The sequence below is a fragment of the Ranitomeya variabilis genome, chromosome 7 (assembly GCF_051348905.1).
Source record: "Ranitomeya variabilis isolate aRanVar5 chromosome 7, aRanVar5.hap1, whole genome shotgun sequence".
NCBI classification, from domain to species: domain Eukaryota; kingdom Metazoa; phylum Chordata; class Amphibia; order Anura; family Dendrobatidae; genus Ranitomeya; species Ranitomeya variabilis.
The window spans coordinates 228,918,810-228,935,600 of record NC_135238.1 but is presented as its reverse complement, the minus strand read 5'-3'; the positions used below and the strand labels follow the sequence as shown (position 1 = coordinate 228,935,600).

The window sequence follows — 16,791 nt, the reverse complement described above, 5'->3', positions numbered from 1 at the left end:
CACACTCAGGAGGGTTTCACCTCCACACATGTCCCCCCTGTGTTAAGGATTAGCCTGTCTTATATAAAGCTAACCACACCCAGTAACCCATCACATGATTAGCCATGTGGTCTGACATCACCACAGGTCCTGAACACACATATATACATGGTAATATACAATCAAGAAATACTCCGGGCTACATTACAGCAACAAGGCACTTATGTGGCACATACCTCCCATCAACTACACACCCTTTAGCCATGCTACATACCTCCCCCCTCTGCCTAAAGCCGTGGGGCTTGGCACTTTTTCCCACTAAACAAGGGATTCTTGATAGGGCATCCGCATTACCATGAAGCTTTCCGGCCCTATGTTCCACATGGAAACTGAAGTCCTGCAGGGCTAAGAACCAACGGGTGACCCTAGCATTTCTACCCTTTGTTTCCCTCATCCATCTCAGTGGGGCATGGTCAGATATCAGTCTGAATTTACGACCCAGCAGATAGTACCGGAACGTGTCCACCGCCCACTTTATGGCCAAACACTCTTTTTCCACGACTGAGTAGTTCTTTTCAGACGAGGACAACTTCCTACTCAGATAGAGGACAGGATGCTCCTCCCCATGTAGCTCTTGGGAAAGGACTGCTCCCACCCCGACATCTGAGGCATCTGTCTGAAGAATAAACTCTTTTTTGAAGTTTGGGGCCATCAGAACAGGTTGCTTACACAAAGCCTCTTTCATTTCTTGGAAGGCTGACTCTGTTTCTTCGGACCACTTAACCATTACTGATTTTGTCCCTTTTAGCAGGTCAGTCAGAGGCGCAGCCATCGTGGCGAAGTTTGGGATGAACCTCCTGTAATATCCCACAATTCCCAGGAAGGCTTTAACTTGCTTCTTGGAAACTGGTTTTGGCCATGTTTGAATTGCCTCCACTTTACTGATTTGGGGTTTTATTTCTCCACGACCCACTATGTATCCAAGGTACTTAGCTTCTTCTTTACCCAAGGCACACTTCCTCGGGTTTATTGTAAATCCGGCCTCTCTTATAGCATCAAACACCGCTTGGACCTTTTCCAGATGACTCTCCCAGTCCGGGCTAAAGATGACGATATCATCCAGGTACGCAGCAGCGTATGCCTTATGGGGGGCAAGGATTCTATCCATAGCCCTCTGGAAGGTCGCTGGAGCTCCCTGTAGGCCAAACGGCATCCGGACATACTGGAAACATCCATCTGGTGTAGAAAACGCCGTCTTCTCCTTGGTTTCCTGTGCCATGGGGATCTGCCAATACCCCTTCGTCAAATCCAAGGTGGTTATGTACCTGGCGGGCCCAAGCCTTTCGATGAGCTCATCAACGCGGGGCATGGGATAAGCGTCAAACTTGGAGACCTCATTCAACTTCCGATAGTCGTTGCAAAACCTCCACTCTCCATCAGGTTTTGGGACCAGGACAATTGGGCTTGACCAACCGCTCTTGGATTCCTCAATGACTCCAAGCTTCAACATATGCTCCACTTCCTTGGAGATAACTTCTCGACGAGCCTCAGGAATACGATAGGGCTTCACGTTCACCCGCACATGTGGCTCTGTTAGGACCTCGTACGCTATGACCTTCGTCTGTCCTGGCAACTCTGAAAACAGGTCCCTGTTTTTCTGGAGTAACTCCCGGCACTGTTGTTTCTGGGTCTTCGATAGCGTCTCCGCTATAGTAACCGCTCCAACCTCACCTTCTGGGTTGCTTAACAACGATGGAGTTACTGTCGGCTCTCTATCTTGCCACGGCTTGATGAGGTTGACATGGTACACTTGGAACGGTTTCAGTCTTCCTGGTTGGTGAATTTTATAATTTACTTCACCAAGTTTCTCGACAACCTCATATGGCCCTTGCCATTTGGCCAAGAACTTGCTTTCCACCGTCGGAACTAACACAAGAACTCGGTCTCCCGGATTGAACTGCCTCACTCTTGCAGACTGGTTGTAGATTCTGGCCTGAGCTTCTTGTGCCTGGAGGAGGTGTTCTTTCACGATAGGCATCACCTTTGCAATCCTCTGCTGCATCAGGGTCACATGCTCAATGACGCTTCTGTGGGGCGTGGCTTCGGCTTCCCAGGCTTCCTTGGCTACATCCAGGAGTCCTCGCGGATGTCGGCTATATAGAAGCTCAAACGGTGAGAACCCTGAGGAGGCCTGTGGAACTTCACGAATGGAAAACATCAGATAGGGTAAGAGACAATCCCAGTCTCTACCGTCTTTCTCTATAGCTTTTCTCACCATGCTCTTCAGTGTCTTGTTAAATCTCTCAACAAGACCATCTGACTGGGGATGGTACACCGAGGTCCTCAACTGGGAGATTTTCAGGGCTTTGCATAACTCCCTCATCACCTTGCTCATGAAAGGTGTCCCCTGGTCAGTCAGGATCTCCTTCGGCAGACCTGTCCGGGAAAAGACATGGACCAACTCGCGGGCTATACTCTTCGAGGAAGAATTTCTCAAGGGAATTGCCTCAGGATAGCGTGTGGCATAGTCCAGGATGACTAATATATACTGATGGCCCCGGGCTGATTTAACTAAGGGTCCAACCAAGTCCATGGCAATTCTCTCGAACGGTACCTCAATAATGGGCAGTGGCACAAGGGGGATCCGGAAATGAGGAGTGGGAGCAGTTAGCTGACATGTAGGGCAGGACCTGCAATAGTTCACTATTTCTCGGTGACACCCAGGCCAATAGAATCTCTGCACAACCCATTCCTGCGTTTTTTCCACCCCTAGGTGTCCACCCAAGATGTGTGAATGGGCCATATCCAACACCTTCCGTCTATATGGACCCGGCACTACCAACTGCTCTACCAACTCCTCCCTTATTTTCGTGACCCGGTACAACAACTCCCCACTCATCAGAAAATGGGGAAACCTTGTGTCTGCCCCCGGCTCCTGTACCACCCCGTCAATAACTGTGACATTATTAACGGCTTCCCTCAGAGTGGGGTCCCTATGTTGGGCAGTCCCAAAATTTTCACAGGTTACCTCGAACTCCATAGTGTCAGATGCAGGGGATACTTCCTCCTCATCCCCAACCAGCACACAAAAAGGAAACCTGTCTGTCTCTGGGTGTGGTGACACCCTTCCAGGGTTCACTGGTTCCCTACTCTTGCTAGGGAGCTCAGAACCTTTTCCCCACAAATCCCAAAACAGACAAAAATCCCGGCCAATAATTATAGGGTGCAACAAGTCCTGCACGACGCCGACTATGTGGGACTCAGTGCCACATGCCGTTTCAATGTCCACCCTGGCCAAAGGGTAGTCCTTGGCATCACCACGTATGCACCGCACGCCGACCTTCTTTCCCGGGAGCAGGTGGAGAGGGAAAGTGGCCCTCACCAGGGTCACTAAGCTCCCTGAGTCTAACAGCGCCGTTGCTGCTCGACCGTTCACCTTTACGGGACACGCTTGAGGTCCCTCATTGGGCGGAGAGTTCACACTGCAGGCAGGATACGCATAGTATGAACAACGGCGTCCCATGCTGCAGTCCATTTGCTCAGTGGTCTGGGAACAGCGGGCAGCTATATGTCCTGGCCCGTGGCACTTCCAGCAAATGATATCACCTGTAGGGACCTTGGGCACCACCTCCCCCACCCTTTATGACCTTGGACGCGCCACCCCTTTTTGGGAGCAGCTTTCTGGGACCCCCAGTACGGCATGGGCTGCCTCCCAAAGGAGCCTTCCATCCCTTGGTACCTCTCGACCAGTCCGATCAGTTCGTTGGCATTCTGGGGATCACCCTGGGCAACCCAAGTCTGTATGGACCTCGGGAGGGAATGCACAAACCGATCCATCATTACCCGTTCCACCATCTGTGCAGGTGTACATGACTCTGGCTGCAGCCATTTCTGGACCAGGTGCAACAGATCAAACATTTGAGAGCGAGGCGGTTTGTCCCGGTGATAGGCCCAGCTGTGAACTCGCTGTGCCCTGACAGTCAGTGTCACCCCCAAACGTGCGAGAATCTCGACTTTCAATTTGTGATACTCTTTGGCATCCTGCAAGGTCAAATCATAGTACACCTTCTGGGGTTCTCCCGTCAGGTATGGCGCCAGTACCTCTGCCCACTGCTCTGGCGGGAGTTTTTCCCTCTCAGCGACCCTCTCAAACACCGTCAGGAAGGCCTCAACATCATCCCCGGGGGTCATTTTCTGCAATGCGCGTCTTACCGTCTTCCGGACGTGGGTGTCATCAGCCAGACCTGGGGTTGGGGCACTCGTCTTGCCCTGGATGGCGGTTGCCAGAAGCTGCGTCTGCTCCCGTTGCTCCTGCTGGTTCTGTTGCATCTGCTGCCGTTGCTCCTGCTGGCTCTGCCGTTGCTCCTGCTGGCTCTGTTGTATCTGCTGCATCAACAGCCTGTTGGTCTCTTGCTGTACCTGCTGCCGTTGCTCCTGCTGTGATTGCAACTGGACCAAGTGTTTCAGCAGTTCCTCCATTTTCCCCAGCTGGCTTACAACAGACTTGACCCAGGACATTCAATAACAGACTTTCGTCTCCGCTGGGAACGCTGCCCGCACGTCTACCACCAATTGTAGGGATTCCACTCACTCAGGTGCGACGGCTGACACTCAGGAGGCACGTTCCTTTAAAGTTCACAGGGTTTATTACGTCATAAACCACATGGAAAAATAACAGCAAACAAAAAAGCCTTTAGTTCAGGAAAAGAAAAACAAAGTGTCCAGTCCTTCAGGCTCAGTCCTGTAGCGTTAACACACTCAGGAGGGTTTCACCTCCACACATGTCCCCCCTGTATTAAGGATTAGCCTGTCTTATATAAAGCTAACCACACCCAGTAACCCATCACATGATTAGCCATGTGGTCTGACATCACCACAGGTCCTGAACAGTGAACACACATATATACATGGTAATATACAATCAAGAAATACTCCGGGCTACATTACAGCAACAAGGCACTTATGTGGCACATACCTCCCATCAACTACACACCCTTTAGCCATGCTACAACAGGAATATAACTACTATAATACTGCTCCTATGTACAAGAATATAACTACTATAATACTGCCCCTTTGTACAGGAATATAACTACTATAATACTGCTCCTATGTAGAAGAATATAATACTGCCCCTATGTTCAAGAATATATCTTCTATAATACTTCCCCCTATGTACAAGAATGTAACTTCTATAAATCTTTGAGACCCCCTTTGTTCATTGAGGTTTTTGTGGTCAAAGTCGAGATGTTGTAGATCATAACAGCATGAATTAATTATTATGACCGCCCCACTCCAATAATACTGAAATAACCACTTTAGTACAATATTCTACAAGAACTATGTAAATAGATTTTCCGTACCATCATGTACCGCCATGCTGCATCGATGTCCTCTTGCTTATAAGGGTTGATCGGTTCTGCCCAATCAGAGTTGAGGGTGATGGAGATAAGACCCTCTTGGGAGGCTCGGTATTTATCGTTATACAGGTGCCATACTTCGGCATGGGCTTTAATCAGGTTATGTCCTGCCAAATACACACCAATCCCTGGTGATCTGACTCCTTTAAGGAAAGAAAAAGCTGAGTATTACAATCTGCAACAAAGATATAACTGCCTGGAGTCCATGAAAACAGTACATACCGCCTATAGATGGGGAGGGTATGGGAAAGGTATATAAGGTTGGACTCCAGTGCAGCGCCAGAACTTATCCAATGGCTACAACGTATAATCACCTGGTGCAAATGTGCCTTCTCCGTAACCCAGGTTTGCAGTGATGTATGGCTCGTTCAGAGTGATCCAGAACTTCACTTTGTCGCCCAATCTTTGGAAGAGAACTTCAGAGTAGTCCTTAAACCTTTCTACTATTGTCTCGTTCTCCCAACCACCATCGTTCTGCAAAGCTTGAGGTAGATCCCAGTGATAAATAGTGACCTGAACAAGATGAAAGCAAGGGAATAACTAAAAAAAAAAGAAGAGAGAAATTGCAACTCATCGGACTGCTAGAGCTATAAAAAGGGCGATTTATTACCTGTGGTGTAATACCGACAGTCAGTAAACCATCTATCAGGCGAGAGTAGTAACTGAGGCCGGCTTCGTTGACGTGGTCCGTAGTCCCATCTGGGAGAATTCTCGGCCATGAGATTGAGAATCGATAATATGAGACCCCAAGACCCTTGATAAGTTCTATGTCTTCGTCAACCCGGTAGTAGCTGTTGCACGCCACGTCTCCATTACTATCATCTTCGATTTTAGAGGATGTGTGAGAAAACTGATCCCAGATGCTGAGCCCTTTCCCATCAGCCCTCCAAGCCCCTTCGATCTAGAAGGAAAGGAAAAATAAAGTTGTTTTTTTTTTTTCCCTGTGTTATAATTTTCTTGCTGAAAGTCCTACAAAATGGTGGATATGTACAATATATATATATATTTTTAGGTTGTGGGAATTGGTGTGAAAGGTGACAACTGCACTAGTAGAAAGTGTTTAAGAGCAAAGAAGAACCTCCAGAGGGGTAGTGATTGAAAAACCTATCTTTCAACCCGGATGGTTGGGACATTTATTTTACAAGAAGAAGAAGAAGTATCCAACCACTACCTGGATTGTATTCTGGAACAACGCCTATCTTTCTTTACTAGACGTAATAAGTGACTATGGTAGCCAATCACTTGCCAAAGTGTTGGCGTCACTATGGAGAGGACATCAATGATCAGCTGTGATGGTCCCATCTCAGTTCCAGAGGGGGGAACATGAAACAACTGGTTGAGAAGTTAAGGGGCCCATATGATGTAGGTAGGTACTGTATCTCTCCTGACTCCTTGATACACGTGCACATTCAGCTGAGCATGCATATGTTTTCATTCAGGAGAGAAGAGTAAGCGGCTACCTAAATATCAGGTGTTATAATTCACAATGTCCAATCCTTCTCCCATCTGTTGGGAAAGAGTCAGGAGATCTCAATACACGTTTGAAGGTTGACCAAAATCAGCAGTTTGGACAACATTAATCTAATGGGGGATTGGAAAAATAAATATATGGCAATTATTTTTAGGTGGATGCAGCTTATATTGGGGTTTCCTACCATATTTCACATGTGACTATATAACTTGCATAAAATGAAGATTTCTCCAACCTGGAAAGCTGAGGAGGCAACGCCCCAAGCGAAATCATCCCGAAATTCTCCGTATAGAAATTCTTCTTCCTTGTACATGGGGATACCATGGTTGCTGATGACTTCGGCGTAGTAAATCGCGGTACGTTTTGAAGTTCTTGGTCGCATAGGATTACTGAAATCTACATGGTGAAGGCCAAACCGTATTCGGTATCCATTAACCCACTCAAAGCCGTCCATGAGTGAGTTGATCGAATATCCCTTCAGATTCACTCCGTCCACACTGAGAGCTTTTGGGGATTAGAATGGAGTCATTAATTATAGTTGTATCCTCATTTTAGAAAGAAAATCTACTTAACAATATATATGGTTAGAAAAACATGTCTACTACCTCTATGATGTTTTTGGAAAAACCATTAACGTTATACCCATTGATATTGTCTTAATCCATTACGCTATAACCAAATTTAGTAAACTATAACTAAATCTGTTGCTTTAGCACCAAGAAGATGCGACTCACCTTTCAGGGCTTCATCAATATACGTCTTATGATAGAAAATTCGGGCAGTGTCATCAAAATCGGGATTGCTGTCCATTGCGACTCCATTTTCAGCGATGTATATGGGGAAATCTCCGTACTCTTCTTTTACCCAGTTAAGCAACCTCCTCAAGCCCCAGGCTACTGCCCTGAGATTTTCAGCAGCAGTTTCTGGCCAGTTATCATTAAACTCATCTTGGATGTCAATATCATTTTGGAAAGATGGAGGAACGAGGGTTAGAGTTTTATGTTGAACTATTTTTGTAGTGTAGATGTTTATGGAAAACACATCGGCTGTTCCTTGGATGTAGGTCTTCTCCTCATCTGTAAAAGCTGGAAGCCTGGACTTTTGGAGACCCTGTAACTCACTCTTGTTGTCCACTTGCCATTTCATTACCTCTGGGTAGTCACCATTTTTGAAAATAGGGTGTGCAAACCATCCCAAGGTGAACTGCAGGTAGCGATCAGCAGCTTCTATGTCCCTTGGTTCTGTGTGGTCTTTAGGTTCCACCCAATTAGTGTTGAGGGTCACAGAAATGACGCCTCCTTGACTTTTCCGATATTGCTCATCATAGGTATGGTAGACTCTGGCATGGACCTTAATTAGATTGTGAGCCACTCTGTATGGAGCATAACCAGGATCATCTTTCACCCCAGGTGGATAGAGACCAGTGCCATAACCAGCAGCAGCAATTGTGTGTGGTTGGTTAAAAGTCATCCAGAACCTGACTCTATCTCCGAAAGTTCTAAAACAAAAGTCTGCGTAGCTGTGAAAAGCATCTAGCACTCTATCATCTTCCCAACCACCCAAGTCTTGGAGAGCCTGAGGAAGATCAAAGTGGTAAAGGGTCACCATGGGTAAGATGTTGCTTGCCAGTAGGCCATCAATAAGCCTATTATAATACTCAACACCCTGATTATTGACTGTGCCCTGTCCAGTAGGGAAGATTCGAGACCACGAGATTGAAAAACGGTAACTATTCACCCCTAGACCTCTCAGCATGTACAAGTCCGCATCCAGCTGATGGTAACTATCACAGGCCGTGTCCCCATTGCTATTTTCATAAATATTTCCTGGAATATGTGAAAATGTGTCCCATATACTTGATCTTTTTCCATCCTCGTTCCACCCTCCCTCAATCTGATATGCTGAGGTTGAGGCTCCCCAGTTAAAATCACTTGGGACTATAGAATAATGGTACATGTCCCTTTCGAAAGCGGATTGTCCCGAGAACTTATCCCAAACAACTTTAGCATTAGAGGGAACTTCTGAAGCTGGTAGAGCTGGTAATTTTTTTGCATGTATCGATCTTGCATGAGGAACCTCTTTAACCAATTTCATCCTTGGGAAACCATTATTTTCTACAATGCTGGAAATGAGGTAGGCGGATTGTTTGGGGGTCCTTTGTCTGTTTGCATTTTCGAATTCGACGTGATGTAAACCATATCTTTGACTGTATCCTTCTGGACCCTCAAAGCCGTCCAGGAGGGAACGGACTATATAGGCGCTTAGAGTCACAGTATCATTTATGACAGCTGTAAAGAAATAAAGGTTTACAGGGTCAAAATAGCCAACCACCCTAGAAAAATATGACATAAATCAAATTTACAGTGAGCTAGTTACGTTCTAAAGTCTCTCAGATATAAGATCTATGGTCAGTGACCTCTCAGCTATGGATGTGAGTAGAATTACCTTTCAGGGCTTCATTGATGTAAGCCGTCAGGTACTCAACCCGAGCTGTATCATTGAACACCTCTCCGGTGTCTGGCGTTGGCACACCATTTCCAGTTATGTATATGGGTAGTCCTCCATTTCCATATTCTTCTTTGACGAAGTTCAGAAGCCTCCTGAGACCCCATGGCACCACATAGAGCCATGGAGATTCGGTGGTCGGCCATGATGGATCCACATGTGAGGAAAATCCTCCAATATTTTCATAATTAGCAACACAACTTAGACTTTCGGAAGCATTGACCAACCGGGAAGTATAGTGGGAGATGCCAAGGAAGTCTGCAGTGCCATTGATGTAGGCCTTCTCCTCCTCAGTAAATGTGGGCAGTTCTGCCACTGTGGAGGGACACTGGGTATTTATGTCAAGGACTTGAGCCTTAAGGACTTCTGGGTAGTCCCCATTAATAAGAATTGGATGGGCAAACCACCCGATCATGAACTGGAGATATCGCTCAGCAGCGCTCACGTCATCTGGATTATTGGGATTGTTTGGTTCTGCCCAGTCTGAATTCAGAGAGATTCCCACCTGACCTTTCTGCGACGCCCGGTACTTGTCATTGTACACATGCCAGGCCTTAGCGTGAGCTTTCACAATGTTATGTGACACCTATAAGATAGAACGTAGGAGACTCTATTAGAGAAATACCTATCTATTCCCGTAACCTCCATGGTGTGAGAACAGTCTGCAAGGATCTAATCATTATTGTGAATCTGCAGTTACCGTATATTATTCTGCACAATCATAGTAACCTGGAGAGATAACGAGACCCCGGACATCAGCCGGTAGTAAGTATTCGCATCGTGACTTTACTAGTTGTATATAACTAATGTTTTATATGCCACATTATTTTCCGGTTACATGAAGTGATTGTCCATAATAATAATAAGGTCTGGTTTCTTTAGTTTGGAAACAATGTCCCTTTTGTCTTTTATTGTATCATAAAGTTTACCTCTCATACTGTAAATGCATAGAAGTCCAGTGGGCGGTGCTAATCAGTGACCGACAGCCAACTTTGTATATAAGCACTTATAAGAAAGGCTATAAATAATGGAGTGAAACCACCCACTGGACTCCTATTCCCACACAATGAGCAGAAGCTCCTATTGTATATTAAATATATATTACATATTGTATTATATTATTAAAGTCAAGCACTGTTACCTATTCAATATTTTGATTACAGCCTTTTTTTTATTTATTACTTCCTGTACATTATTACTCTGTCAGCCATCTTGCCTGGTTACTGGTCTAAGAAAATGACTGTATAAAATTATATATATATATATATATATATATATATATATATATATATATATATATATATATATATATATAATCTTTTTTACAAATGTCTGAATTTTTCTCATTGCCGTAATCATACTGATCTAAAGAATCAGGTTAGTTTTTAGTGCACAATGAGTGTTGTAAAAACAAAATCCAAAAAATATTGGAATTGCATTTTTTTCACTGCACCTTGATTTTTTTTCCCACTCTGCTCGTGATGATAATGAGACTTCTGAAAATTGATCTCTACAGAACAGGAAAGGTCCAAACTGAAAAATGGAAGATTTCAGATTTTTTTGTTTTTTACATATACTTACTTTGATGAAAAAACTTTAACAGAAAAAAAAAATTAAGCACCACATAGATTAGAAAATATATTTTCTTTAAAGAATTTCATTTTTATGCAAATTATTTAAATAATTTATAGCTACTGTTTGTACCTTGAAGGAGGCATTTCCTGGATCTCTGATCCCGGGTGCATGTTCTCCGGTGCCGTAACCAGCGTAACTGACGACCCAAGGTTCATGGAACGTTATCCAATGTTGAACTCTATCTCCAAAATTGTTGAAGCAGAAATCTGCATATTCCATAAATGCCTCGATGGTGGAGTCATCCTGCCAGCCCCCGGACTCCTGCAGAGCTTGGGGTAGATCCCAGTGATATAAAGTTACTATCGGTTTAATATTTTCTTTGATTAACCTGTCGATTAATTTGTTGTAATATTTCACGCCGGCGGAATTGACTTTGGATTTCAGTCCCGTTGGGAATATTCTGGACCAGGAGATGGAGAAGTGATAGACCTTAGACTGTAGACCCTTCAGAAGATACAGGTCATAGTCAATCTTATTGTAGCTATCACAGGCCACATTGGCGGTTGCATTGTTATCAGCTTGGCCATCTTGTCCAAAAACATCCCATATAGATTGTCCTTTATCCCCCTCGGTCCAGCCCCCTTCTACGTTGAAGGCTGAAGATGAAGAGCCCATGAGGAAACCTTCAGGGAATGTATCATGTAGGAAGGCGTCTCTCTCTGCTGGAGTCTGGGCCTCAAATTTATTCCATACTGTGGTGAATGCCGAGCGGGATGATGAAGACTTGTCCTCTACAGTTTCAGATCTATGTTATAGAATAGAGTATGTGAATTAATGCCAAGATCTTATATACAGTTTATATGGTATATAAACCTTATAACATTTTCTACAATTCTGCCTTTTTCTTGGATGGTCTACAGTTAGATCGTTCATGCATGAGACTCTCCAGAAACATGTCCCATTTTCAGAAGCATTACAACAGGAGTATGGAGGAGATCTGACCCCTGCCATGAAAATCAAGGTAACAGGATGAGATTGAATGCAATGGCTTATATTGTTGTTTAACACTGAGATTCCCCTATCTCTGTGTTTGATGTAACTTTGTGGGTTCTATGTTCTTGGTAGGTTCAATATGAAACCATAAGATGAGGCCATGATAAAAGGATAGGTTGGATAAGTGGATTCTATAGGTCAGTGCAAATGCATCTTAGCTAAGTTGATGGGTTTCCACCATTCCTTCTTTTTTATTGTAGTTTTTTATGTTTTTCTAGGATTTTTTTATGGTTTTTTTTGCGATTTGCACACACCCAGTACTGATGATATAGGGGTTGGAGCGAGCAAACTAAAGACTTATTGGCAAGAGTCTCATCAGTGGTGGGGTGCCAAGTGCGTAAAATGGTCCAAAATTACATGATCCTGAGTAGTCATGAGAATTGGTAAGGAGTTACCAATGCCTATATGGGGGGTCAGCTGGGTCTACAGAGCTGGTAAATCTGACACTAAAAGTGGGCAACCAGGGAAGATAGACCCAAGTGAAGAATAGCCGGACTGCCCAGGTTTGGTGGTGAGGTTTTGTGCCCAACTGTGTGAGATTCACGGGTCAATTAAATAGCTGCTAACGTCACCATTTTTTTGCCAGGTTGGATCGTTGTGTGTATATTGGTTTTCAGTCTTGAAGGGGCTTAATATCTATTTAAAAAAAAAAAAAAAAAAAAAAAAAGATCTCCAATAAGCAGAGCAGAGAGTTGTTATAAAGAGCCAGATCAGAAGGTGGCACCTTAGGTAGAGATAAGGATGAGAGCAAAGGAGAAGAAGGAGGCGCTTTCTTGCACATTTCACCTTGGCACTGGCTCACCTTCCTGTCCCAGCAGTTGATGTAGGTAATATATAACTTATATCATATCCCATGAGGCTGGAAACAGAAGCACTGATTTCTATAGAGAAACAGAAGATTAAAGGATCATTTTATATGATCATAATTCAAAACTATATAAAAAGTTGAGTAACTGTTTCTGTTATTTCAGGTTCCTTCCTCCTTGTACTGTACACACAATAGTCATTCCTTCAATGGCCGCCGTCTTACCTGAATATACATGGAAGGTGAGAACAAATTTATCTTCCTCTGATACAATATTACAGTCAGCCAATGAAAATCTGAAGATGAGAATCTCCACAGTCTTCTCGTAGTGCTGCAAACAATACATGGGAGAATAACCAAAATCTTGTTGTTACCCTCTTGGGATGACCATTATGTTTTTTTCATAATGAGACTAATCTGTATTCATCTGTATCTTCCCAACAGATCAACCAATTTTTTTTGCTCTTTTTCACAAAACTTTAGATCAGACTTGTTTCCAGCTGTAAGGCAACTAGTTGAAGCTGGAGCCCTCCCCACTTATCTATGGATCCTAGAGATGAGCAAATTGATTAGCAGGATCATGGGTTCAGTAGCCTCATTCGTAGTCCACGCCTGCCGCATGCGAGCCCTGAAAACATTCTCCCACCTGTAAGAATCCCCGATTCCACTTCTGATTTGTTGACCTGACTTGACTTCATCATCGTGGTATGACACACATGACGTGGAATGACAGCTCCGTCTGCAATAAACTTCATGAGATCCATCACCTCTTTAACTCTCATAATTTTTCCTTCCTGGGCCTCACCAAAACATGGCTCACACCCTCCGACACAGCCTCCCCTGCTGCGCTATGTTACGTCGGCCTCCACTTCACCCACGCTCCCCGCCCTGGCAACAGACATGGTGGAGGAGTGGACCATTCTACCAACTGCACCTTTAACCCAATCCAACCTCTACCCTCCCTTATCCTCCCCTCTTTTGAAGTCCACTCTGTTCGCATCTACTCCCCCTACTACCTCCAAATGGCTGTTGTATACCGACCTCCAGGCCCGACCAGTGCCTTTATTATTAATAATAATAATAATAATCTTTATATAGCGCCAACATATTCCGCAGTGCTTTACAGTTTAACAGTTTCAAACACAGCAGTCATAAGTAACAACGTTAACAATACAATAATAAAGGACAATAAGACGACCCTGCTCGTGAGAGCTTACAATCTACAATGAGGTGGGGGGATACAAAGTACAGGTGTGTATTTACAATGATGTATTTCCAATGATGGTCCAGCCATCTTCAGGGGGTGGGGGGTGGATGGAGATAGTGAATGGGCTACACACACACACAAACATAAAATGGCTTTGATTAGTGAATGTGGTAGGCCGCTCTGAACAAATGTGTTTTGAGGGAGCGCCTAAAACTGTGCAAGTTGTGGATGGTCCTAATATCTTGGGGTAGAGCATTCCAGAGGATTGGCGCAGCACGGGAGAATTCTTGGGAGTCGGGAGTGGGAGGTACGGATTAGTGCAGAGGTTAGTCGAAAGTCGTTTGCAGAGCGCAGAGGTCGGTTAGGCCGATAGACAGAAATGAGGGAGGAGATGTAAGGGGGTGCCGCACTGTGGAGAGCTTTGTGGGTGAGAACAAATACTTTGAATTGTATCCTCTAATGAATGGGCAGCCAGTGTAATGACTGGCGAAGAGTGGACGCGTCCGAGTAACGATTAGCCAGATGGACGACCCTGGCTGCTGCATTAAGGATGGACTGGAGAGGGGAAAGTCGCGTGGGGGGGAGGCCAATTAATAGAGCGTTACAGTAGTCCAGGCGGGAGTGGATCAGGGCAACAGTGAGGGTTTTTGTTGTTTCCATGGTGAGAAAAGGGCGGATTCTAGAGATGTTCTTTAGGTGTAAGCGGCACGAGCGGGCAAGAGATTGTATATGGGATGTGAAGGACAGATCGGAGTCAAACATAACACCCAGACAACGCGCCTGCTGCCGGGGTGTTATTATGGTGCCACCCACGGAGAGGGAAATGTCAGATTTAGAGAGGTTAATAGATGGCGGGAGCAGAAGAAGTTCAGTTTTGGAGAGGTTGAGTTTCTGATAGAGAGCGGACATGATTTTGGAGACTGCAGACGGACAGTCAGTGGTGTTCTGTAGTACAGCGGGGGTAAGGTCAGGGACTGACGTGTATAGTTGTGTGTCATCAGCATAAAGATGGTACTGAGAGCCAAATCTGCTGATGGTCTGTCCAATTGGGGCCGTGTAGAGGGACAAGAGAAGGGGGCCAAGGACTGAGCCCTGAGGTACCCCGACAGTGAGAGGAAGAGGAGATGAAGGGGAGCCGGAGAACAGAACACTGAAGGAGCGTTCAGAAATATAGGAAGAGAACCAGGAGAGAGCAGTGTCCTTAATGCCTAGTGACTGCAGCTTAGACAGTAAGCAAAAAACACTAGAAAGAATGGTGCAATACAGTCCAAAATGTAATATAAATATCTTTATTAAATATACATATAACAAAACAAGGTGTCAAGGTAGTAATGGGTTTAAAAACTACAAACAAGATGTATGAAACGCATGGAGTCAGACTACGCAGCCCACACCAATAGCTGGGTACAGCATACTGGGGAATCTAAGCCACAACATTGCTCTTGTGTGCTCTATTATAATACCAGTGTATAGTAGAAAAAGAGGAGCATACAGATAAGAGTAACAGAGTATTATATATCTGCAATGTCAGGAAATAATAGCCCAGATGAATATCATACCAGCGAATGATGTGGGGAACGTGTCCACTCCAAATACACCCCATACTCTGTTACTCTTATCTGTATGCTCCTCTTTTTCTACTATACACTGGTATTATAATAGAGCACACAAGAGCAATGTTGTGGCTTAAGGTACCGTCACACTAAACGATATCGCTAGCAATCCGTGACGTTGCAGCGTCCTGGCTAGCGATATCGTTTAGTTTGACACGCAGCAGCGATCAGGATCCTGCTGTGATGTCGCTGGTCGCTGAATAAAGTCCAGAACTTTATTTGGTCGTCCGATCGCCGTGTATCGTTGTGTTTGACAGCAAAAGCAACGATACCCAGCGATGTTTTACACTGGTAACCAGGGTAAACATCGGGTTACTAAGCGCAGGGCCGCGCTTAGTAACCCGATGTTTACCCTGGTTACCAGCGTAAAAGTAAAAAAAACAAACAGTACATGCTCACCTGCGCGTCCCCCAGCGTCTGCTTCCTGCTCTGACTGAGATCCGGCCCTAAAGTGAAAGTGAAAGCACAGCGGTGACGTCACCGCTGTGCTGTTAGGGCCGGAGCTCAGTCAGTGTCAGGAAGCAGACGCTGGGAGACGCGCAGGTGAGCATGTACTGTTTGTTTTTTTTACTTTTACGCTGGTAACCAGGGTAAACATCGGGTTACTAAGCGCGGCCCTGCGCTTAGCAACCCGATGTTTACCCTGGTTACCCGGGGACCTCGGCATCGTTGGTCGCTGGAGAGCGGTCTGTGTGACAGCTCTCCAGCGATCAAACAGCGACGCTGCAGCGATCGGCATCGTTGTCGCTATCGCTGCAGCGTCGCTTAATGTGACGGTACCTTTAGATTCCCCAGTATGCTGTACCCAGCTATTGGTGTGGGCTGCGTAGTCTGACTCCATGCGTTTCGTACATCTTGTTTGTAGTTTTTAAACCCATTACTACCTTGACACCTTGTTTTGTTATATGTATATTTAATAAAGATATTTATATTACATTTTGGACTGTATTGCACCATTCTTTCTAGTGTTTTTTGCTTGTTAGCTTCTGGTGTGTCTTGCACAATTCCATCAGCAGGCGTTAGTTATCTTTTACTTGTACCCTTCATGACATAATGACTAGAGGGTGTGTATGTTTTTGCCTGTATTGTTTTCCTTGTCTATAGCCTAGAGAGTAGGAGAGGGTGGTCAACAGTGTCGAAATCTGCAGAAAGGTCGAGAAGAA

The 16,791-nt window shown here is 45.0% G+C and overlaps 1 protein-coding gene across 2 annotated transcripts in view; it reads right to left on the bottom strand.

Annotated features, from left to right (window-relative positions):
- The window catches only part of LCT (lactase), a 35,419-nt gene that overhangs the window by 10,892 nt on the left and 7,736 nt on the right, over positions 1-16,791 (bottom strand). For both annotated transcript variants that reach the window (XM_077273040.1, XM_077273041.1), the window contains exons 4-12: positions 13,034-13,139; positions 12,806-12,884; positions 11,080-11,755; positions 9,316-9,961; positions 7,605-9,158; positions 7,106-7,374; positions 6,010-6,300; positions 5,714-5,912; positions 5,343-5,542 (exon numbers count right to left, since the gene is read on the bottom strand). In XM_077273040.1, coding sequence (XP_077129155.1) covers positions 5,343-5,542; positions 5,714-5,912; positions 6,010-6,300; positions 7,106-7,374; positions 7,605-9,158; positions 9,316-9,961; positions 11,080-11,755; positions 12,806-12,884; positions 13,034-13,139 — 4,020 coding nt within the window. The remainder of the gene's footprint in view (positions 1-5,342; positions 5,543-5,713; positions 5,913-6,009; positions 6,301-7,105; positions 7,375-7,604; positions 9,159-9,315; positions 9,962-11,079; positions 11,756-12,805; positions 12,885-13,033; positions 13,140-16,791) is intronic.